General features: G+C 41.3%; 1 protein-coding gene across 1 annotated transcript in view; it reads left to right on the top strand.

Annotated features, from left to right (window-relative positions):
* The first annotated feature begins 8,841 nt into the window (after positions 1 to 8,841).
* Positions 8,842 to 25,071, top strand: part of LCT (lactase) — a 54,818-nt gene continuing 38,588 nt past the window's right edge. The window contains exons 1-3 of the mRNA XM_028510304.2: positions 8,842 to 9,735; positions 19,358 to 19,437; positions 21,914 to 21,997. Of these exons, the coding sequence (XP_028366105.1) occupies positions 9,096 to 9,735; positions 19,358 to 19,437; positions 21,914 to 21,997 (804 nt within the window). The 5' untranslated portion in view covers positions 8,842 to 9,095. The remainder of the gene's footprint in view (positions 9,736 to 19,357; positions 19,438 to 21,913; positions 21,998 to 25,071) is intronic.

Genomic DNA, 25,071 nt, shown 5'->3' with positions numbered 1-25,071 from the left:
CTGGATTGGGTCCAGGGCCTGGGGGCTGGGGACTCCTGGGATATATAGATGACAATGGGTAAACCTGTATCTTTGAAGTGGGAATATCTCCTGGACACTAGGAAAAGAAAATACCAAATATAGCCATAGAGGTAGCTAAATATAAAGCAAATGCTAACAGACCTAAATGGAAAGCGACAGCAGTACAATAATACTAGGTGACTTTAATACCCCCCCCCCCACTTCCATCAGTGGATGAATATTGTGTCATCCAGGCAGAAAATAACCCTAAACAATGTTAGACCAGATGGACTTAATAGACATATACAAGACATTCTATCTAAAAGCAAGAGAATAAACATTACTTCTCAAGTACACATGGAATATTTTCCAGGATAGCTCATATGTTAGACCACAAGTTTGATGAATTTAAGAAGATTGGAGTCATATCAAGCATATTTCCTAATCATTTGAAACTAGAAATTAGAAGAAGAAAACTGGAAAGTTCAATATGTGGAGATTAAACATGCTACTGAATGGGTCAGAAAAAAATCAGAAGAAATTTTAAAATATCTTAAGACAAATGAAAATGGAAATACAGCATACCAAAAATTAAGGGATACTACAGAAGGAGTTCTAAGAGGGGAGCTCATAAGCATAAATTTCTACATCAAGAAACAAGATTAAGATCTCAAATAACCTAACTTTATATCACAGGAACTAGAACAAAGCCCCAAAGCTTAAGAAAGGAAAAACAAAGATCAGAGTGGAAATAAATAGCAACTTGAAAGACAATAGAAAAGATAAGTGAAACTAAGCTAGGTTTTTTAGTTTTCTAGGAAACAAAATTGACAAACCTTTAGCTACACTCACTGAGAAAAAAGGACTCCAGAAAGGAAAGAGCAGACATTACAACTAATAACAAGTACAAGAATCCTAAGAGGCCACTATGAACAAGTATATACACCAAAAATTTGACAGCCTAGAATAAATTCATAAAGTTTTAGAAACATATAATTTACCAAGACTTAATCATGAAGAAATGGAAAATCTGAACAGACCAAATACTAAAAGGAGATTGAATCAATAATCAAAAACCTCTCAAGAGTCCAGGACCAGATGGTTTAAGTAGTGAATTCTACCAAACATTCAAAGAATTGATACCAATCTTTCTCAAACTCTTTAAAAACAGAAAAGGAGGGAATATTTCCATACTCAATTTAGCAGGCCATTATAACCCTGACACCAAAACTGGAGAAGGTTGCCACCAGAAAGGAAAATTATAGGCCAATATCCCTGATAACATACAGAAATCCTCAACAAATTATTAGCAAACAATTCAACAATTCATTAAAAGGGTCATGCACCATGGTCAAATGGATATTCCAGGGATGCCAGGATGGTTTGATGTACACAAATCAACCAATGTGATACCCACACTAACAAATGAAGGATAGCTTATGAGCCACAGATTCCACTTCTGGGTTTGTAGCCAAAGAAACGCAAAACACTAATTCAAAAGAATATGTGCACCACTATGTTCACTGCAGTGCTATGTACAGCAGCCAAGATGTGGAAACAACCTAAGTGCCCATGAATAGACAACTGGGTAAAAAAGCTGTGGTACGTATATGTGATGAAATACTATTCAGCCATAAAAAATAATTAAATGTTTACCCTTTTGTGACAGCATGGATGGACCTAGAGGGTATTATATATGGAATCTAAAAAGCAAAAGAAATGAACAAAAGAGAAACAGATTCATAGATGCAGAGATCAGATTGACTGATAGTTGTCAGAAGGGAGGAGGTTGGGGGATTAGGTAAAAAGGGTGAAGGGATTAAGTACAAATTTGGACTCACAAAATTGTCATGGGGATGTAAAGTACAGCATCGGGAATATAGTCAATGATATTGTAATAACTACGTGTGGGTACTTGAAATATCGGGGACATTACGTAAAGTATATGATTATCTAACCACTATGCTGTATACCTGAAACTAATACAAAATAATATTGGATATAAACTGTAATTGAAAAAAATGAAGGGTAAAAATCATATGATCATTTCAATAGATGCAGAAAAAAGCATTTGACAAAATTCAATAGCCATTTATGATAAAAAAAAATACTCTCAAGAATGTGTGTATAGAAGGAAAGTACCTCAACATAATAAAGGCTATACAGTCCTGCATCGTTTATTGACAGGGATATGCTTTGAGAAATGCATTGTTAGACAATTTTGTTGTTGCACAAACATCACAGAGTAATACCAACCAGATGGTCTAGCGTACTACACACCTAGGCTATGTGGTCTAGCCTATTGCTCCTAGGCTACAAACCTGTAAAGCATGGTACTGTAGTGAATATGGTAGGCGATTGTAATACCATGGCAAGTATTTTGTATCTAAACATAGAAAAGATATGGTAAAAATACACTATATAGGACCAAAAAATGGCACAGCTGTACAGGGCGTTCACCATAAGGGGAGCCTGCAGGACTGGAAGGTGCTCTAAGTCAGTGAGGGAGTGGTGAGTGGATACGAAGGCCCAGGGCACTACTGCACACTACTGTAGGCTTTATCAACATTGTACCTTTGGGCTACACTAAATTTATTTTCAAATGTTTTTCCAATAATAAGTTCACCTTAGCTTACTGTAACTTTTACTTTTATAAACTTAATTTTTAAAAACTTTTGGGGAGGACTGAGGGGCTGGGCTGGGATGGGGGTAAAAGGCAGAAAACTACTTGAACAACAATTAAAATTTTAAAAAAAACTTCTCAACTTTTATAAGAATAGCTTAAAACAAACACATTTTACAACTATACAATAATGTTTTCTTTTTTATATTCTTATTCCATAAGCTTTTTCCACTTAATTTCTAATTTAAGTGGAAAATTTTAATTTAAAATTTTTGTTAAAAACTAGAACACAAACACGTATTAGCCTAGGACTACACAGGGGCAGGATCACCAGATCATCTATACCACTGTCTTTACCTCCACATGTTGTCCCACTGGAAGGTCTCCGGGGGCAAAAACAGGCATGGAGCTGTCCACTCCCATGAAAACAATTCTTTCTTCTGGAACACCTCCCAAAGGATCTGAGGTTCTTCTTGGGGAGGTGTCACTTTTCACAAATACGTCCATGGTTATTTGCTTGGTCTATCTCTCTTTTTAAAAAGATTATTTGTTGATTGATTGATTGATTGATTGATTGAGAGAAGGGAAAGAAAGGAGAAAGACCGAAACACTAATGTGTAGTTGTCTCTTGCATGCCCCCTACTGGGGACCTAGCCTGCAACCCAGGCATGTGCCCTGACTAGAAATCAAACCAGCAACCCTTTGGTTCACAGGCTGGCATTCAACCCACCCAGCTACATCAGCCAGAGCTCGCTCTCCCTCCCTCCCTCCATCCCTCCCTCCCTCTCTCCCTCTCTCTCTCCCTCTCTCCCTCCCTCCCTACCCCTCTATCTTTTAATAATAGATTTGCTTTAAGTGGATAATGTATCATCAACTCTCTAGTAATGAAAACTTTCAGTTTTGGAGTCCACGTTTTCAAATTTTTGACAAGCTGTTGAGGTCTGAAAAAGCTGCTAAATACTTCACTATGAATTTTCTGGGGGGTTCTTTTCTTCTGCAGTTTCCTTTTCTCTTGTCTCTTCTTCAGCTATGCATACCTGTTCCAGTTCCAACAACTCATTAGTCATTTCCTCAGGAACCTCCTCTAGGAGCTCCTCAGTGTCATTCTCATCCACACCCAGGTTACACTTGTTTTTCATCTCAGCCACAGCCTTGATTTTCGCAATCTCCTCATCTTGGCACATCCCTTGAAGTCATGGACAAACCTCTTGAGTGTCTTCTTCCAGATGTCATTCATATACTCCTTGGTAACATCACCCAAGCCCAAGTAAGGATTCTTAATGCAGCCATCAATGTAATCATTCCAGAACTGCATCAGTGTTTTCTTGGTGTCTTCTTCCATTGCAGCAAGAGCCGAAGCAAAGGTCACCTCAGGCAGTGGTCCTTAAAAGCTTCTGTAACACCTTGACCCATTGATTGGATGAAAGATGTGATGTTTGGAGAGAGAAACACCACTTTGACATTGGGGTGCAGATCACCAATAAAAAGAAAATGTCTGGGAGGATTATCAACAATAAGTAAAATATTGAAAGATATCTTATCCTCCAAACACACTGCTTCTCCATTTTTCTGGTGTAGCAATTTAGGAAGGCATCTCACAAGAGGATCTGGATCATCCATGATTTCTTATTGCTCATGTACTACACTGGCCGTGTGTGCTTATTGCTTTGCTTAAAGGCCCTGGGGTTCTCACAGTGCCAGGTCGCAAAGGGTTTCACTTTCCAGCCTGCAACATTGCCCTCAGGCAAGACTGGTATCCCGTCCTTAAAAGCCTGGAAACCTGGTATTGAGGCAGCCTCCAAATAGATGAAAGTTGTTTCAGGTACCATATTTTCGGACCATAAGACACACCTAGGTTTTAGAGGAGAAAAATAGGAAAAAAAATTTTGAAGCAAAAAATGTGGTAAAATATTTAATAACATAAGTAACCAGACTTCCAGCAAGATGGAGGCATAGGTGGATACACCATACCTCCATGCACAACCAAGATTAGAACAACAACAATTTAGAGGCAGAATAACACCCAGAACTGACAGAGAATTTATCTAAATGGAAGTTGGACAGCCAAGAGGTTGAAGTAGACCTGTTCATCCAGACTGGTAGGAGGGGCGGAGACGAGCAGCCAGGCGCGGGTCCCGGCGTGTAGAGAACAGGGACAACTGGGTGCATAAGGCAACCGGGAGTGCGTAAGCCATCCAGGGTGTGCAAGATGGCAGCAGGTGGACCCTGAGTACACAAGTGGCAACTGGCAGACCCAGTGAGGTGGCGATTGTGAACCAGGGCAGAGTGCGCAACCCAGGATCCCAGAGAAGGGACTGAGATCCCAGGAGAACAGAGCTACTGCCATTGTTCCCTCCTGCCCCCACCCCCACCCCCACATACAACGTCACAATCTAGCAACTGAGCTGCCCAGCCCTGGTGAACACCTAAGGCTCTGCCCCTCACCGTAACAGGAGCGACCAAAGCCAAAAAAAGAGAGACATACAGACAGACAGACAGACATGTCTCAAACAGAAAAACAGATCAATGCCCCAGGGCTCATCCTTTTGAGCGACTAAGAGATTGCCAATCTATCAGATGCACAGTTCAAAACACTGGTCATCAAGAAGCTCACAGAATTGGTTGATTTTGGGTGCAGATTACGTGAAAAAAAATGCAGGTTACCATAAAAGAGATGAGGGAAGATGCACAGAGAACCAATAGTGATGGGAAGGAAACTGGGACTCAAAACAATAGAGTGGACCAGAAGGAAGAAAGAAAAAAAAAAAACAGGAAAGAATGAAGAAATAAGAATTCAAAAAAATGAGGAGAGTCTTAGGAACCTCCAGGACATCATCTTTAAACGTTCCAATGTCTGAATTATAGGGGTACCAGTAGGGGAAGAGGAAAAGCAACAGATTGAGCACGTATTTGAACAAATAATAAAGGAGAACTTCCCCAGTCTGGCAAAGGAAATAGACTTCCAGGAAATCCAGGAAGCTCAGAGAGCCCCAAAGAAGTTAGACTCAAGAAGAAATACACCAAGGCACATCATAATTACATTAGCCAAGGTAAAAATGAAGGAGAGAATCCTAGAAGCAGCAAGAGATAAGGGGACAGTAACCTACAAAGGAGTTCCCATCAGACTATCAGCTGATTTCTCAAAAGAGACCTTACAGGCAAGAAGGGGCTAGAAAGAAATATTCCAAGTCATGAAAGACAAGGACCTATATCCCAGATTGCTCTATCCAGCAAAGCTTTCATTTAGAATGGAAGGGCAAATAAAGCCCTTCTCAGATAAGGTCAAGTTAAAGGAGTTCATCATCACCAAGCCCTTATTTTATGAAATGTTAAAGGGACTTATCTAAGAAAAGAAGATAAAGAAAAAACATGTATAGTAAAAGGACAGCAAGCTCACAATTATTAACAATCACACCTAAAGCAAAACCAAAAGAAACTAAGCAAACAACTAGAACAGGAACAGAACCACAGAAATGGAGATCACATGGAGGGTTAGCAACAGGGGAGTGGGAGGAGGAGAGAGGAGGGAAAGGTACAGAGAATAAGTAGCATAGATTGTAGGTTGAAAATAGACAGGGAAAGGGTAAGAATAGTATGGGAAATCTAGAAGCTAAAGAACTTATAAGTATGACACATGGACATGACTAAAGGGGGGGACATGGGTGGGAGAGGGTATACAGGGTGGAGGGGAGTGAAGGAGGGAAAATGGGACAACTGTAATAGCATAATCAATAAAATATATTTAAAAAATAACATAAGTAACAATATTTCACCAATGTAAATGTAAAGCTACATTTGGACTGTAAGACACACCCCCACTTTTCCTCCTGAATTTGAGGGGTGCGTCTTATAGTCCAAAAAAATACTGTTATTTGTTTGGGGATTAGGGAGCTTTCATCCAAATTGAATATCTGCTCTGGCAAGTAATTTTCCTCCACAATCAGCTTATTTTGTGTTTCCAAAAATTTTTCAGCTGCGTTCACATCTGCACTTGCAAACTTCCTACTCACATTCACACCATGTAATGAGTAATGCATCTCAAATCATTTGGTAATATCTAGCAGTAAATTCAACATCATGGTTATTAGGTTCAGCCTTTTCTTTCAACACTGCAAACAAACTCTTTGCTTTGGCTGTGATCATCATGGTGCTGAGAGGGATTCATTTCTGTATCTTGTCTTTAATTCAGGTCATTAGAAATGTCTTCATGTGTGATGGGGAAAATATTTGTTAATATTTTCTAAAATATTTATTAGTCTCCTTTTCCTCAGTGAGGAAGACCCTTTAACAGGTTGTGTCACTTTGGTTTTGCTCTTCAAGACTGTACCTGTGTTGGATGGGACGTGCCTCACTGGTCAGCAGTAGCCATCACTGATTTCCCACCTTTGCAGTCCTTTATCACTTTTCACTTTGTTTCCATGTCAATCACTCAATACGGCATCATAAGCTGTGCATTTTGTATGCTTTGGGGCCATGACGAACAAAACGACATGACATTAAGTGAAGCACAAAGGAAAATGATGCTATCAAGAAGCACAGTAAACATGAGGCATATGAGGCTGCTGCCAGCAAAACACAGCATCCTGGTTTTTTACAGGTAGAATGAGAATACTCTAAAATAATGATAAAAAGGCCAACAGGTATATAAAAAGATGCCCAACATTACCAGTTATAATGGAAATGCAAATCAAAACCACAATGAAATGCCTCCTAACACCTATTAGAATGACCATTCTCAGTAAGACAAGATATAACAAGGGTTGGAGAGGATGTGGAGGAAAGGGAACCCTTACACGTTGCTGGTGGGGATGTAACTTGGAGCAGCCAGTATGAAAAATGGTATGGAGTTTCCTCAAAAAATTAAGTCTAGAACTACCATATGACACAGCAATCCCTCTTCTGGGTACCAACCTGAAAGTTTTGAAAACACCTTTTCATAAAGATATATGTATTCCTGTGCTTATTTTTTTAATTTTATTTATTTATTTTTTAGAGAGAAGGGAAGGAAGGGAGAAGAAATATCAATGTGAGAGAGAAACTTCAATCAATTGCCTCTTGACCAGGGACTAAGCCTGCAAGCCAGGCATGTTCCCTGACTGGGAATCCAACTGCAACTGTTGCTTTGCAGGACAATGGCCAACCGAGCCACACTGGTTGGGACTGTACTCCTACATGTATTGCAGTCATAATAGCCAAGACATGGAAACAACTTGTGTCCTTCAATGGACAACTGAATACAGATATGGTACATATATTCAATGGGATATTACTCAGTCATTAAAAAAATGAAACATTGTCATTTGTGACCATATGGGTGGCTCTTCAGAGTACTATGCTAAGTGAAGTCAGTCAGAAGGAAAAGACAAGAACTGCTTGATTTCACTCAGATGTGAGATATAACACAAAAAGCAACAAACCATTGCTTTAGATATTTATTTACAATTAATTAAAGTGGAAATAAAACCAGTGTTCAATATGCCAGAGGTTAAATTAGGGTACTTTTTCACTGTGGGATGAATGTTGTGCATTGTTAAAAAGAGGCGGGTCTGCCCTGGATGTGAAGGAGGGAGGTGCAGGGCCTGCTTGCAGGAGTGGGAGGTTCTGAGAGGAGGGGGGTAAAGGCAGAATAATTAGGACAACTGTAATAGCATAATCAATAAAATATAATAAAAAAGAGGTGGGTCTATATATTCTGGTGTAGACAAGGCTCCAACAGCTATTAAGTGAAAAAAAGAAAGCTGAGAAGCTATACCAAAATCATAATTTCACGTATGTTAAATTGTATTCCACATGTAAAGCATTATACACCTACATATGTTTGCATTGCACACGTGCAATAATGGCTATCACTGAGTTGCATTGCTCTAAACAAGCTAAAGAACGACCTTGTTTAATTCTCACCACCTCTCTATTTCCATTCTACAGATGAAGCAACAGGCACAGCGAAACTGAGTAACTGTATTTGGACGAGATTTAATCCCAGGCATCCCAACTCCTGAGTTACTGCGCAGCCGCACAGAGAAAGAAAACCAGAACAGAGAGTGCTAAGCTAGGGAAGGGAGAGGACTGAGGGAAGGAGACTTTTCAGGGTTCCTACATTGTTTGACTCTTTTACAGAATGTGTTCATCATTTACCTACATATTTTTAAAGGGGAAAAATATTTCACAAGGGATTCGTTTTTGTTCTGTTCTGTGAGCAAATTTTTAAATAATTTGTAAGACAAAGATGTGGAGAACTTTTTCCTTTGGACATTTTCCAGGTTCCTCTGCTTAAACTGTGTGAGACATTTGAGGTTTTGCTATATCTTCTGGTCTTTACATTTTTTGATATCACATTGATGAACCATGCACTGATTTCGTTAGCATTGCTAACCCGGTTAAATATTAAGGGTTAATAAGCACGTAATATTTTACAACCTCAGCTGCAGTTATAAAGTAAGGATTCTCAATTCCTCCCAACAGGTCCTCGAAAATGGAGCTGACTTGGAATTTAGTCTTTACTGTTCTTCTAAGTTTTTCATGTTGGGGGTTAGACTGGACACTTGACAGAAATGTCATTCTAGCTGCTGGCCCTCTAACCAGTGACTTGCTGCGCAACCTGAGCGGTCCCCCGGGAGACCCGGGCTCCGACCCTGCAGCAGGGGACGAAGACGCGCGCGTGTGTCGCCAGCCGCTGCCCGCTGGGCTGCCCGAGTACTTCAGCAGCATCCACGCCCGTGGGGTCACCCACTATAAAGTATTTCTGTCTTGGGCACAACTTCTGCCGGCAGCGAGCCCCCAGCGCCCAGACGAGGAGGCAGTGCGCTGCTACCGGCGGCTGCTCGAGGCCGTGCGGGCGGCGCGGCTGCAGCCCCTGGTGGCCCTGCACGGCCGGGCGCCCCCCGCCGGCGCCGCCCGCGGAACCCGAGCCTGGGCCGCGCTCTTTGCAGACTACGCCGCCTTCGCCTTCCGCGCCTTCGGGGACTTAGTCGAAATCTGGTTCACGTTCAGTGACTTGGAGGCGGCGGGCGCGGAGCTCCCCGAGCAGGAGTCAGGGTCGTCGCGGCTCCAGACCCTCGCTGACGCCCACAGGAAAGCCTATGAGATTTACCGCGGAAACTACGCGCCCCCGGGTGAGTACCTGGGACAGCGGCCGCCGCGCCGCAGCCCGTCACCCCCCGCCCCTACCTCCTTAAGGCAGCGCCCGGCTTTCCTTCGCGCGCATCCTCAACAGCCCCGTCGTAAACCTTCAGCAGAGAAATTACTGTTGCAGGAAGAGGCCTCAGGGGAGACGGGGGGTTACACCGCGCAGTGCCCAGAGCTCCTGTGAAGGGCATCCTCTGCGCCTGAGCTCTGCCCGCCGCCTTGCGGTCTGCAGACCGGCCTCCTGGACCCTTCCGAGGCCGCGCGGGGGCCCACCCTACCCAGCCTTCCTTCCCCTCTCCGTGTGAAAACCTACACACGCTAGTTGAAGCTTGCCTTCCAGCAGGGGAGACAAATGCAGAGGTAAAATAAGGACACACTGATAGGTGGTGAAAAGAGCATCGTTTCGATTGTCCAAACCCTCGCCTCACAGCTAACCTGAGGTTCTGATTCAGCAGATCCCGGCAGGACCAGGACATCTGTGATTTTAATAAATTCTCTAGGTGAATCTAAGATGCCCTAATTTAGAGAACCAATTTTGGATTAATCACGTTTTCTTGTTTTTATGTTATACATGTAGTATATAATATATGCATGCCTGTATATTCTACTTTATGAGTATATTCTCATGTTATTAAAAACCCTTTGAAAGTATGATTTTCCATGGGCTTTTAAGTTCCCATAATATGAATGGGCCATAAAGTTTAAAATATTGCTCTCATTTTAATATATGTTTATTTAATTTTTATTATTACAAATTATAAACATGCATATTTACAAATGCTTGCCTAACTTCTGATAAGTTCTTTCTGATAGATTCTTAGAATTGAAATTACTGGATCAAGAGAGTGCATTCTTTAAGATTTTAAAGCATGTTGCTAAATTACTTTCCAGGAATGTTGTAGTAGTTTACATGAACAGTTACAAAATTGTTCTTCTGACCCCACTTAGCCTGTTTTATCATTGGTAATTGGACAGCTAAAAACTATTACCTCCTATATTCTTCATCTGCATGGATTTGATTATAGACAAGTTAAACCTATTTTTTCTATGTGAAAAATCACAGGTGTGTGAGTCTAGAGGGGCTCTTTCAGGTAGGGGTGTGAGGAAGGCAGTCTTCAGGCCACCTTTTGAGCAGTGAAGGCGGATCCAGCCTTGAGATCTGGAGAAGAGGATTCCAGGTCCCGGGAGAGTGTGAAGCCCCGGCAGTGGGGACAACAAGGAGCCACCTGTCAGTTTAGTAAACAGGGAATGCAGGGTGGCAGCTGAAGAGATGCTGGATTGAGAATGGATTCTTGGGAAAGCGTATCTTGGGGTGGGGGAGCAAATAAAGGTTTGTTGGCTGTAATTCTGTTGAAGAAGCTCTGCACAAAATGAACTTCGGATGGAAGAAGGCAAGACTGAACTTGGATCATCTCAAATAAAGGAACATCTGTCTTATTTTGAGTCAGATTCCATATAATTAGTTAAATTATAAAACGAAATATACATAGTTATTAAAATGTTTGCATATTTTATTTTAATTTATATCAGGTTATTAAAGACTGTTTCTTTTTTAAACTATATTTCCTTCTTTTCTTCTTGTGCTCATATTTTCCATCCTTTATTTTCTGTTTCATCAACATCACTAGATTATCTGTCCCCAATATAATGCAGAAAATGAAATAAACTCTTTTTTCAATCTTTTTATTATTTCAGAAGGTAGTGTTCTCCCTTTCTCTTTCTCTCTCTCCCTCTCTCTCACTCTCTTCTCATTTTTAGTCTAATTATAACCCTATTGTTCTTTTTAAAATCTATTATATAATATTCACAAAAGTATGTAACTTATGTTGGTTAAAAGCAAAATACTGTAGCAAATACACATGAAGTGACCACTCAATCCAACAATTAAAATATAACATAATACTACTTCAACTACAATGGCTATATAAAAGTAAACAGACAATAATAAGCATTAGAGATAATGTGGAGAAACTGAAAGACTCACATGCTGCTGGTGGAAATGAATAATGGTGTAGCCGGTTTGGAAAACAGTCTGGGATTTTCTCAAGTTAAATGGTAGAGTGACCATATGACTCAACATGTCCTCTCCTGGTATATATGCAAGGGTAATGAAAACAAATGTCCAGACTAAAAGTCGTTAAAAACATTTATAGCAGTATTGTTTATAATAGCCAAAAGTGGAAACAACCCTAATGTCCATCACTGGATGGATAAACAACCTGAGGTGTATACATACGATGGAATATTATGATGCAGCCTTAAAAGGAATGAAGTACTGCTACGGACTACACCATGATGAGCCTTGAAGACATCGTGCCAAATGGAAGTACCAGTCACAGAAGACCACCTAGTTAGTATATGAATTTCTTTACATTAAGTGTCTGGAATAGGCAGACCTACGGAGACACAAAAGTAGATGATCAATACCTAGGGCTGAAAGAAAATGGGAAGTGACTGCCTCTATGTCTAGACTTTCCCTTCGGGTGGCTAAATTGTCTTGGAAGAGCAGAGATAGTTGCAGTTTTGTGAATATATTAAAAACCACTGAACTGTATACTTTAAAGGAGTAATTTTTTAAATTAAAGTTGACATTAAATATTATTTTATATTAGTTTCAGGTGTGAATTTTATGCTATATATCTTAACTTTATACAATGTATATTAATTTTAAAAATGTAAAAACTATAAATGGGAGGTTTGTGGGTTTATAAAGCAAAACAAAGCAAACCATACCACAACTTACATCTGCTTGTATATTCCTCCCTCCTCTTCTTTGTTTTTCCCCTCCCCACACAGGTTACCACTATGTTAAATATTCTGCTTACCTTTTACTATCTGATGGCTTTTCCTCCCACTTGGTGTCCACAATGACTTAAAGGTACAAGGCCAAACATCTTAAATAAAAATTTTTTTAGTTACAGAACAGGTGGAATTTTAGCAGATAAAGCACATTGACAGTGTTTTAAAAAAATATGTTAAAACCCCTGACTGGTGTGACTCAGTGGGCTGGGCTTCATCCCACAAACCTAAAAGGCATTGGTTTGATTTCCAATCAGGGCAACGGACTGATGTTTTTCTCCCTCTCTTTCTTCTTCCCTTCCTCTCTCTGTAAAAGTAAGTAAATAAAATTTTGGAAAGTATGTTAAAGAAGTAAATTTCTATTTACTGCTCACTAGGAAATACAATAGGAAATGTGGTTCTGAATTTTTCCCAAGATTGTTTTTATCAGGGTATGATTATATATAGTAAAATGCATAGATCTTGATTTTACAATTGATTAGTTTTGGCAAACGCATCCATGTAACCCAGACCTTATCAAGATAAAACATTAACCGACACCTCAGAAAATTCTGTTTCTGATTAATTAAATCAATCCTTACCCCTCAAACAAACACTGATCTGATTTTGAATCACACAGTTTTTGTGCCTGCTGTCTTCTTTCATTTAGCATAAAGTCTGTGATATTTATGCATCTTATTGCTGCATGAATAATTTGCTCCTTTTGTACCTAAGGAGTATTCTATTACGGATATATCATCATTGAGGGACATTTGAGCTATTTCCAGTTTTCATCTGTTATGAGTCAAATTGCTAGGAGTATTCATTCTTGTGTAAGTTTTTATGTGCAACTATATTTTCATTTCTCTCAGATAAATACGTAGGAGTGGAACTGGGTCATAGATGTCCCTGACTTTTTCAGAAGAGGCCAGTTTTCCAAAGCTGCTGCTCCATTTTACAGCCCTGCCCCCCCCACCCCGCCAAGCTGGGCACAATCATCTCCACAGCCCCACCTGACACGCTCTTGTTCTCTATTTTAGCTGTTTTGATGATATCTCATCATGATTCCATTACTTTTTTAAAATATAATTTATTATCCCAAGTGCTTATTTGTGCTTAAACAATATAGTATTTAATTTTGCTTGGTTTGGTTTTGAGGCACCATAAAAGAGTATTATACTTTTTGTGGTCCTCTAGGGCTTCCTTTTTTAAAAGACAAAATTATGTTTCCAAGCTTATCCACGTTGTTGAATATAGCTGTAGCACATTCTTCTTCACTGCTATGCAACTACTCCATTGTGTGGCTAAGCCACATTTTATTAGTTTATTGTCCTGCTTATGGACATTTAAATAGTTTTTAAGTTGTGTTGCTACGAACATAACTGCTATGAATATTCGTGTACATATTTCTTTCTGCACATGTGCAAGAGTTTCTCTTCTGTGGAGAATACAAGTGTTTTTAGCTTTGAGGGAGAGTGTAAATTGTTCTCCATTGGGGTTGTACCGACAGCCTCTAATGAACAATTCCATGAACACTGTAGAAGAATCCTTGTTTATCAGCCATATTTGTTCCCTCCTCTATAAAATTCCTATTGTGTTTCTTATTCATTTATGTATTGAGTTGTGTTGTTCTTACTGACTTGTCAGAATTCTTTATATATTCTTAAATCAAATCTGATTGATTATACGTAACGATATTTTTCTGGTTCTTGTTCTTTCACTCTTTCTGTGGAGACTTTGATGAACAAAAGTTCTTACTATTAACAAAAACTTATCAATCTTTTCCTTTGGCTGATATTTAAATATATTTTCATGGTACTTACAATTACTTAAATGTATTTCTTCAGTCTTTAGAATATCTAGTTTCCAAATGTTTTAATCCCTTTCCCCTTCTTGGTAAATCTCAAAGTTCTTAGGTAATTGTGCATCTTTTCCATGCTCTTTCTTTGGAGAATCATTTTGTGTCACTTCTATGATGTTTCTTAATGATTGAGGAGAAGTCATTTAAAAATCAGAGATAATCTGCAAATTTGAAAGCCATTCTTGGTTTGTAGGATTTTTTCCTTTTTAATTAACACATTAACAAATTAATAGACTTTATTTTTTTAATTTTTAATTTTTATTTTTAAACATTTTTAAACATTTTATTTATTTATTTTTAGAGAGGGAAGGGAGGAAGAAAGAGAGAGAGAAAGAGAAACATCAATGTGTGGTTGCTGGGGGCCGTGGCCTACAACCCAGGCATGTACCCTGACTGGGAATTGAACCTGCGACACTTTGGTTCACAGCCCGCGCTCAATCCACTGAGCTACGCCAGCCAGGGCTAGACTTTATTTTTTAGAAGAGTTTTAGATTTACAGAAACTTTGACCAGATAGTACAAAGTTCCCATATGCCCCTCTCTTTGAGCCCAGTTTTTCCTAATACTAACACCTTACACTACTATGGTATATTGGTTACAATTAATAGATGTATATTGATTCATAACATCCATATTTTATTTAGATTTCCTTAGTATTTTTTTTCTTAATGTCCTTTTTCAATTCCAAGATCTTATTACATTTAGTTGTCATGTTGCTTTAGGTTCCTCTGGACTGTGACAATCTCTCAGACTTTTCTTGTTGTTTTCTTTTTATCCTGGACATGCTGATTGAGAGGGGAAGGGAAGGAGAGAGAGAAATATTGATCTATTGACTCTAGTATGTGCCCCTACTGGGAATCGAACCTGTGACCTGCTTCATGGGACGAAGCTCTAACCAACTTAGCCACACAGGCTGGGGCTGAGTTTTCTTGTTTATAATAACCCGATTGACAGTTTCAAGGAGTCCTGGCCAGGTATTTTATCGGATGCCTGTTTTTAAAAATAGATTTCTCAAGATATAATTCATGGACCATGAAATTCACTCCTTTGAAATTTTTAGTGTATTTCAGTATGTGTTTGGTATATTCACAGATATGTGCAACTATCACCACAGTCAACTTTAGAACATTTTTGTCATCTCAAAAAGAAATCTTATAACCTTTAGCTCTCACTTTTTTACCCCCACATTTTCCTCCCCCATTCCAGCCCTAAGCAACCACGAATTCTCTGTCTCTATAGATTTTCCTGCTCTGGACATTTTACATGAATGGAATAATGTATTTAATATGTAGCCTCTTGTGACTGTATCTATTGGGATTTGTCTGATGTTTCCCTCAAGAATAGACTGACATTAGAGTAATCAAAATAGCATGGTACTGGCATAAATGAGCATATAGACTACAGAACCCACAAACCAACCCTCAGCTATATGGTCAAATAATTTCCAGCAAGAGTGCCAAGGCCATGTAATAGGGGAAAAGGCAGTTTTTTCAACAAATGGTGTGGGAAAAACTGAACACCCATGTGCAAAAGAAAGAAATTAGACCCCAATCCTTAAAGCATATACAAAAATTAACTCAAATGTAACAAGGACCTATACATAAGAAATAAAACTACAAAACTCTTAGAAGAAAACACTGGGACAGAAACTTTATAATGTTAGACTTGATGCTGATTTTTTAGCTATAACACTAAAAGTGCAGGCAGCAGAAAATAAAATAGATAAATTATACTTCATCAAAATGTAAAAGCTTTGTGCATCCAAGGACACCATCAAAAGAGAGAAAAAGCAACCCATAGAATGGGAGAAATATTTGCAAATCATGTATTTGCTGAGAAATTAATACCCAGAATATATTTTAAAACTTCTAACTCAACAACAACAAAACAATCAACTGTATTAAAACATGGGCAAACTTTTTGAATTAATATTTTTTTCCAAAGAAGTTATGGCAATGGCCAATAAGCACACAGAAAGATGCTCTATCAATAGTCATTAGGAAATGCAAATTGAAATCACGAGATACTACTTCACATGCTTTAGGTAGCTACTGTTAAAAAAGAAAAAGAAAACCACAAGCGTTGTTGAGGGTATAGGGACGCTGTAATCCTTGTGCATTGTCAGGAGGAGTGTAAACTGAGTAGCTACTATAGAAAACAGCATGGCAGTTCCTCAAGAAATTAAATATAGAATTACCATATGATGTAGCGCTTGTGAGTATATATGCAAAAACTTGAAAGCAGGGACTTGAACAGATATGTGTACACCCATTTTCATAGCAGCAGTGTTCACAATAACCAAAAGGTACGAAGAACCCAAATAAATGCCAGTAAATGAATGAATGGGTACACTGAATGTGGAATATACAAACTATGGAATATTATTCAACCTTAAAAAGAAATAAAATTCTGGCATGTGCTACAACATGGATGAACCCTGAAGAAATCATACTAAGTGAAATAAGCCAGCCACAAAATAAAAATATTACATGATTCCACCTCCATGAGGGACACAGACTAACCAATGCACAGAGACGGGAAGTGGAACAGTGGTTACCAGAGGCAGGGAGGGGGAAACCGGGAGTCACAGTTCCATGGACACAGAGCCACAGTCTGGGAGGGCGGGACGCTTTAGAGAGAGTGGTGGCGGCGATTGCACAACAATGTTTTTGTATTTAATGCCACGGAACTGCACACTTAAACTTTTTAATGGTAAATTTTATGTTAATATCTTACCGCAATTTTTGAAAAGTTCCTTTCTAATCTTTTACTAAGTCTTATAAACCTCATATTGACGTGTTCAGCGTGTCAACCCTGAGGAGGACACAAAAGACAAGCCCCGGTGGAGTGGGAGGGAGAGGGGCACGGACACCCGCTCCCACATTCAGCAGAAGCAAGCGCAGCGTCCTCCCCTTGCTGAGCTGCGGGCGCACGCAGCCCAGCGCCGCGCTGCTCTCCCCACCCAGCCCTGGCCGTAGTGGCTGGCGTGAAGCATAGATATTGGCAGTTCAGTATCGACCAGGTTCCTTTTATTGAAGCATTTGGGCCAAAAGGGAAAGGAGCAAATGGAAAGGAGCTGTTTGTGCAGACGGCTGAAATGGTTTTTGCAGAAATAACTTCCCTTTGTGGTGGAAACAGATGAGTTGATCCTCTAGTGGGGTCTAGCAACGTCTCAGAGGGACAGGAATTCACACGGTGGCCTGCAGTGATTTTCTACCCAGGCTTAGAAAGGCTAGTTCTCAACCCACAACAAATGCTGATTCTGAGTCCTATAGACATGAATACCTATCTCTAACCACATTCAGCAAAAAGTTACAAGATAAGTTATCTTAAACCAGAATATTAAACCCTTCCAGTCCCATAGAAAACGTGAGCTGCAGATGTAGACTGAGAATCTAGTTTCGGTTAATCTGCATTTTACATTATTTTAAGAAGTATAGTTTATGTTTAAACTAAGAACCAGTTGGGAATGATATTGGGGAAGTTTGATCACTTTGTATAGTAGGAGAATTTCTGGAAATTTAGGCTAATTTTTTTAGTCTGAATTCTAAAAACAGCTTGCAAAGTCAATAGAAATGATTCATGGGTTAATTGTGCTTAAGGATTAACTGCACCCTTGTTTCATTTTATTGCTCCGGAGAGGGTACTAAATTGTACATTTTAAAATGTTAAGCACAAGCTGAGAACATATGGTCTCTGTGTGCTGACACAACGAAGGACCAAAGCAGGAAAGTAAGTGGGTGGAAGGTAAAGTGCAGCCATCGGCACTCTCTTTAAATAACTGGAAACGGCGCTATCTTATCAGAATGAGGGCTCAGTGTCTGGGTGACATTCCCTGCTCTGAGGACTTCAAAGTTCCATTTGCTTATCAAGATAAGCACTTTGGAGTTGGCAGGTGGTTGGTAGTGGTGCTTTCATTGGCTGGAAATCTTTCCCCTGTACAGAATTTGGATGAAATTCTGTCTTATAGTTTAAGTGGCTAACCGTGGTTCTGTTCAATTTTTGTTCAGTGTTCTCTAATTATAGGTCAGAGCACCTACCCCACACCCAGTCCTAAGCTTGGTATTTGGGAGGAATAAAGAAGTGTTTAGGTTTTGTTCCTCAAGCAGCCTACCCTCCAGTGAAAGATAAAGATCTGTATGCATCAAAGGGCAAACAACCGAGGGGCCCAACCCGACAGCTGTGTTTCTGTAACTTTGGTCTGAGGACCTCCGCATGGGAAGCACCCAGGAAGTGCGTTAAAAAGCACCAGTCCTGGGCCCACCCCAGTCTTCTGAGAAGCAAGCAGGTGGCTCTGATGCACACAGATTTGAGCACCACTGTGAAGTGTTCAAATGTCAAAGCAAGTGGGTACAAGCTGCACTGTGTATGTTCCCTGTTGTCCCCACAGTGCATAGTAGGGGCTGAACTGATGTTTGTAGAGTGGGCGCACCCTGCCTTTCACTGCTTTTACTCTTTTAAATGACTTTTACAAGGATACTGCATTTCAGAGTCCTGGTTTATATGAAACATTCTCTGAAGGGACGTTTTGTAAACCACCTTATTTTCTAACCCCTTTTACCTAGGGTTAAATCATGTGAGTGATTTGTTCAGAAATTCTTTCTAAATCGGTGAACATGGGTAGAAAATTCAATAGGGCCCTGGCTGCTGTAGCTCAGTGGATTGAGCGGAGGCTGTGAACCAAAGGGTCACGGGTTCAATTCCCAGACAGGGCACATGCCTGGGTTGCGGACCAGATCCCCTGTGGGGGCGCGTGTGAGAGGCAACCACACATTGATGTTTCTCTCCCTCTCTTTCTCCTTCCTTTCCATTCTCTCTAAAAATAAATGAATAAAATCTTTTTAAATTTTTGAAAAAATAAAAATAAAAAATAAAAAAAGAAAGTTCGATAGGAAATGAGTCCGCAAGCGGCCTCCATGGTCAGAGGTTCCTGCCTCGCTCACTGCACCCCCCTCCTCTGGTTGCTTTCAGGTGGAAAGTTCTCTGTCGTCCTACCAGCCGCAGCGGTCTGGGAGCTCCTGCGCGAACCGTCCACTTCCTCACTTGCCAAGGTGAGGACAGTCCCTGAAATAGCTTCTGTAATATCGGAGGAAAGTTGCAATTTCATTTTAAAAACCAAGAGATGTGTTTGTCTGTTGGCTTGACACTTCTACAAATGTCTCTTCTCAATGTTATACATTCTCTAAATTTGTAATTACTTTAAAACAAAACCTCAGCTCCTGCCTACACAAAAAAGCCAAATGCCTCTGTTTGTTCTGATTTTTTATTAAAGGAGTCCAAAATAGCTTATTAAAAGGGAGGTCAGTTTATAGCAAAACAGGTACTAGGGCGAAGGCTTTGTTTGTTTTTGTATATCATGTGCTCTGTGGAGTGCTCATCCTGGTGTCTACCTCCTCTAAATAGAACTTTTGAACTATGATCTTCATAAGAAAAATTAAAACCCCGAGAATGAAACGGCCTCGCCCCCCGGCGCTGGCTGCTGCGCAGTGCGGAAAGCCTCAGGGAGGAGAGCGGACTGCTGCTGCCCTGGGCGCTGACCTGCGCTGAGCTGACCGCGCTGCCCCGTGACGCACGCCGCTGTCCGGGACGTGAAGGAGGCCCCCACGTCAGCGTCTGGTCTTCAGATTTACAGCTCAGAAACTTAAAATCCAGACATGATAAGCTGTAAATGACCTGCTCCAAGGCTGATTGTGTAGCCAGAATGCCATCTAAATTAGTTTACGAGGGGCAATAACGGCTATCAGTTATGAACTCCAGAGACCAAAGTGCTAATCAGAAAAGCGCTTGCAGAGCAAGAATCTTTGAACTGGTCCGTCTGCCCTAGTCCACGCCACACAGTGCTGCTGCATTATTCTTCAAAAGCATATTTGTGCCCAGGTCCCTGCTGGAACGTTACACTCCCCTGAACTGTGCAAGTTCTGCTCTCTGTCTGACCTCACCTCTTATTTTCCCAGTGTGTGCTCTGCTTTCTTCCTGCTCTCCTGCATTCCCTTCTTACCTCCTAGCCTTCCTCCAACATCTCTTCCAATGAGGTCGTACCGATTATTAATATGTGATGTGAACATGCTCTTCACCAGGAGGCCTCGCTCAGTAGTGCCCTCTTGCTCAACCCTCTGTGGTCTGTCCCCACGTGAAAGAAAGCCTTACCCATTTCTTTCCACCAGCAGTTCCCAAATTTTGATGTTTATCAGAATTGTCTGGAGGGCTAGTAATGCACACAGAGGCCAAGGCCTAATGTGGAAGGACAGCCCTCAGCCTGCATAGGTGTCCCCAGTTCCCAGCCTAGTCCCCACAAGGTCTCAGGACCCCTGAGGTTAGAATTTCCTTATGGCACTTCCAAATGTCTGCCTTTTCTTCATGTAATTGGTGCGTTTACTAACACTCTCTATTAAGTTGTCAGCATCTATGGATCTTACTCATCTGTAAACCTGAATCCCCACCCGCTGTACCCAGCACAGTGACTTTCAAGAGTAGAAACTCAATGACTGTGTGGTACGGACTTGACAACAGCAAGGGTTGAGAGAGCAGGTAGCGGAAGCTTACAGTGGAAACTTCCAGAACCTTCCAGAACCTCGCCAAAGTGAAGTGAGCGTGTGGAACATTTAGTAAACACTGATGGCAACTTGACTGAGAAAGCCGTATGGCTCCAGTGGTCAGTCGTCCAAGGTCCACGGCTCACAATTGTCACCAGATGCCATTATCCACAGTCTTTGTTGTGAAGGAACAGATGGCCTCTGAGCCAGAGAAGACGGGCAATGATCTAGTTATGACCTGAAGTGGCTTGCCGAGAAGGGTGGGGAAGGAGTCTTAGTTCTATGGTTGTATGTTTAGACACTGTAAATCCGAAGTCTTTAGAGTATGTGCAGGCCAGACACAGGGCGGAGGGGTATGCCCTGCGCTGGAACATGGGTGGGGATGTCGAAGACCAGGACCATGAGAACTATGTCCTCGGATAATAGTATGGGCCAGGCTTGGGGCAAATGGGGTGGACTTTAAGCTGTGGCCTGAAAGTAGCCAATGGCTATAGCCTACAATGAAAACAAAACTAAGCACCCCAGTAGGCTCTGCAGAGATCACTGAGGGGCCCATGGGTGGCAGAGGGCTCCACCACCTCTGTCCTGACAGAGTGGGAGGACCACTTTGAGGAGGGTGCTACCCAGGGCTGCTGTGGCCTCTGACTCCCTCCTTAGTGCTTACCTGCTTGGTGGGAACCCACCATGCCTGGCATCCAGTACTCCATTTATTCATTCACCCCTTTACTCATATGCAGTTGAGCACTTACTGTGTGCCAAGCACTTTGCCAAGTACATAAATGATACATCCCCAACAATACACAGCACCCCTCCACCCCAACACACCCACTCTCTCACTCCATCCCCAGCTTCTCCTCCATCTGCTTGTCCCTTGGAAAACCCTAGTTTGGAGTATTCAGTTCAGTAATCAGGGAGAAACAAAAAAAGGACACTTCTGAGCAGTTCTTCATCTTGAAATTACTGTGCTCTGATGACCCTGTTCCTTTATTTCTAGGATGCAGTCGATTTCCTTTCTCTTGATTTGTCTTATGACTGCCAAAGTGGTGCAAGTTTGCTGCAGAAGCTGAGTGAGTTGCCGGTAAGTTGAGCCATTTCCCACATTGATGAGGAGTGGCAAAGGATCCTGAGAACGTATTAGTCATTTAATGCTCAGCTGATGTGTGAACTGAACTGCCCCCACAGTCTGCAGACCTGCAGAATGGTATCTGGGGAGATTTCCACTGAAAGCACCACTAGAGAACGTCAGGAGGCAGTCTTCCTAGGGAAGGATAACGAGGGTTGACCTGTTCAGGTAAATATTTGCATGCATCTCCTGCTCTCTTGTATAGAAATCTACTGAGAATTAAAATTCTAGATTAAAAAGGACATTTCATAGATTTCGGTCATAGTTGTATAACAATGAACTGTACACTTAAAATGGTTAAGATGGTAAATTTTACAGTATGTGTATTTTACCACCATTTTTTTAAAAAAGACATTTTACACGAAGGACCACTAAATCAGATACCAGCTATCAGAAATTTCCTACAACCTCAGGCCCCTTCTTCCTGTACCTAGTGTTGTTTTTATCAAGTCTAACGATTCTGACTCCTTTCTGAGAAAGTATGTTAGATGTCTTTTACCCGACAGTTAGCTGCCTCTCCTATGCTTGGGCACTGCTGTGCAACCTCCTTACTTAATTCCCTGGAGTCCCCACTGTTCCCCCATCTCCTGACAGGGTATAACTGATTACATAGCCAGTAGTTTCTCTCTGGACCTCCTGAGTCCTTGCAGTATTCCTATACTTACCCCCAAAGAGCTGCCCTCTCACAGGCCTCTCTCTGGATGACGCCGGCATTCACCCAGGCCTTATTCTGGCCTCTGCAGGTTCTGGCACAAAGCCACTTGCCTCTGCTTTCAACCCTATGCCTCCTGGCTTTGATCTCACCACCTCCATCACCAAGAGGGTTGGATTGCAAGAGGAACTATTCATTTAAAGGTCAAGCTTATTAATGTCAAACCCTCAGTGCTACAGCTAGGTAGAACCTCCATTTTTTCTGAAGCAGGTGGCTCAAAATGGACAAATTAGCATTGACCCCATCCTCATATCTGTGTCTTTCCAGCTGGCCTGTGTAGATGCTGTTGCTTTTGTTATCCACAAATAATGAGATGATCTCATCAAAGGTAGCAGATGCCTTCACAAGACATTGTAGTAATAGCTGCCAGGGTTTTATTGCCTGCTCTACCCCAGGCACTGCGTGCCATATGGCAAGCTGGTACCATATCTGAGACTCCATCAACCTGGCTAACATTGTGTGACCCATCTTGCAGATCCATAGAAGCTTTACCCCACCCAAATTATGGGCCCACCCAAGCTGCTTGTCCAAAAGAATGGCTGGTCTTGGCTCCTAAATCCTATCAAATAAGCAATAGCTGGTTTCAGTGAGCCCTAACGGCAGCCAGATTAGAGTCACAGCTTGGCTTCATCTGGGAATCTCCAAGCCCAGCACAAGTAGCAGCCATCTCAGATTGCTTTATAGCTCAGGCAGGGTGCCCCAGGCAAAGCACAAGTCAGGGCTGACCTTGGCCTGCACCACCCTGGCAACTCCAGGGCCGATGCACCCAGTAGACAGAGACAGACCACATCAGAGAACCACCACCCTGCCCCTGCACAGCTGATCCTCCACAGAGGGCAGAGGTTGGTGGTCAGCAGTCACAGCCAGTCCTTGCAGCTCACTGGCCTAGGTAAATGCCTCCCATAGACCTGCTAACAGCAACCAAGGCTCAACTACAAGAGGAGGGTATACTCAGCTCACACAAAGGTAGGCTGTGCCACTGGACCCTAGAAGATGCCTGCTACATTGGATTACACTACCAAGACACAGAGTCAAACAGCTCTACCTAATACCTGGAAACAAACAAAGAAATGTCTCATCATTTCTTTGAAATGAAAGAGTAGATCAAAACTGATCAAATGAAAGAATAGATCAAAACTCCATGAAAAAGAGCTAAATAGAAATAAGCAATCTGTCAGATGCAGAGTTTAAAACACTGTTTATAAGGATGCTGGAGGAACTTAGTGAGGACCTCAGCAGCATAAAAAAGGCCCAGTCAGAAATGAAGGATACACTAATTGAAATAAAAAAACAATTTACATGGAAACAACAGTAAAATGGATGAAGCTGAGAATTGAATCAATGATTTGGAACATTAGGAAGCAAAAGAAAACCAGAGCAAGAAGAAGAAAAAAGAATACAAAAAATGAGGATAGTATAAACAGCCTCTGGAACAATTTTAAGAGGTCCATTATTCACCTCATAGGAGTGTCAGAAGAAGAGAAAGAGCAAGAAATTGGAAATCTATCTGAAAAAACAGTGAAAGAAAACTTCCTTAATCTGGTGAAGGAAATAGACATGCAAGTCCAAGAAGCTCAAAGAGTCCCAATTATGAGGGATGCAAAGATACCCACTCCAAGACATATCATTATTAAAAGGCCAAAGGTTAAAGATAAAGAGAGACTCTTAAAAGCAAGAGAAAAGAAGTCAATTATCAGAAGGTTGACAGCGGGGGGGAGGGGGGATGAATGAAAAAGTAAGGGGATTAAGAAGCACAAATAGGTAGTTACAGTATAGCCATGGATATGTAAAGTACAGTGTAGGAAATGGAGTAGCCACAGAACATATGTATGACCCATGGACATGAACAATAATGGGGGGATTGCCTGAGGGAGTAGGGGACACTGGGTGGAGGGGGGCAAAAGGGAAAAGATCAGGACAACTGTAATAGCACAATCAATAAAATATAATTAAAAATAAATAAGTAAATAAATCTGCCTTTGGTCTTAAAAGAATTCAACCAGAGCTTGTTGCTTAGCTAACGAGTGAGGCACGCTGACATTTGAGAGCACATGGGTTATGCAGGTGCGGCCCTCAGAGAGGCACCCAGCAAAGCCCTGGCTCCCTTTCTGCTTGAGGATGTGGGTTACAGTTTCCCTGTTTACATCAAAACATTCTCAAGAAGACCAGCTCCCACCAGTGTCCAGACAAAGTGTGAACCCTCAGTTCATAGCCCACTAGCCAAATAGTAAACTCTTCCCTGGATAAATGTAGCAGCCACTTACTGCACCCCTGCACCAGTTCCTTATTCCTTGTTTCCTTAGGTGCGAATTAAATT

The sequence above is a fragment of the Phyllostomus discolor genome, chromosome 4 (assembly GCF_004126475.2).
Source record: "Phyllostomus discolor isolate MPI-MPIP mPhyDis1 chromosome 4, mPhyDis1.pri.v3, whole genome shotgun sequence".
Taxonomy (NCBI): domain Eukaryota; kingdom Metazoa; phylum Chordata; class Mammalia; order Chiroptera; family Phyllostomidae; genus Phyllostomus; species Phyllostomus discolor.
This window is presented reverse-complemented; position numbering and strand designations above follow the sequence as displayed.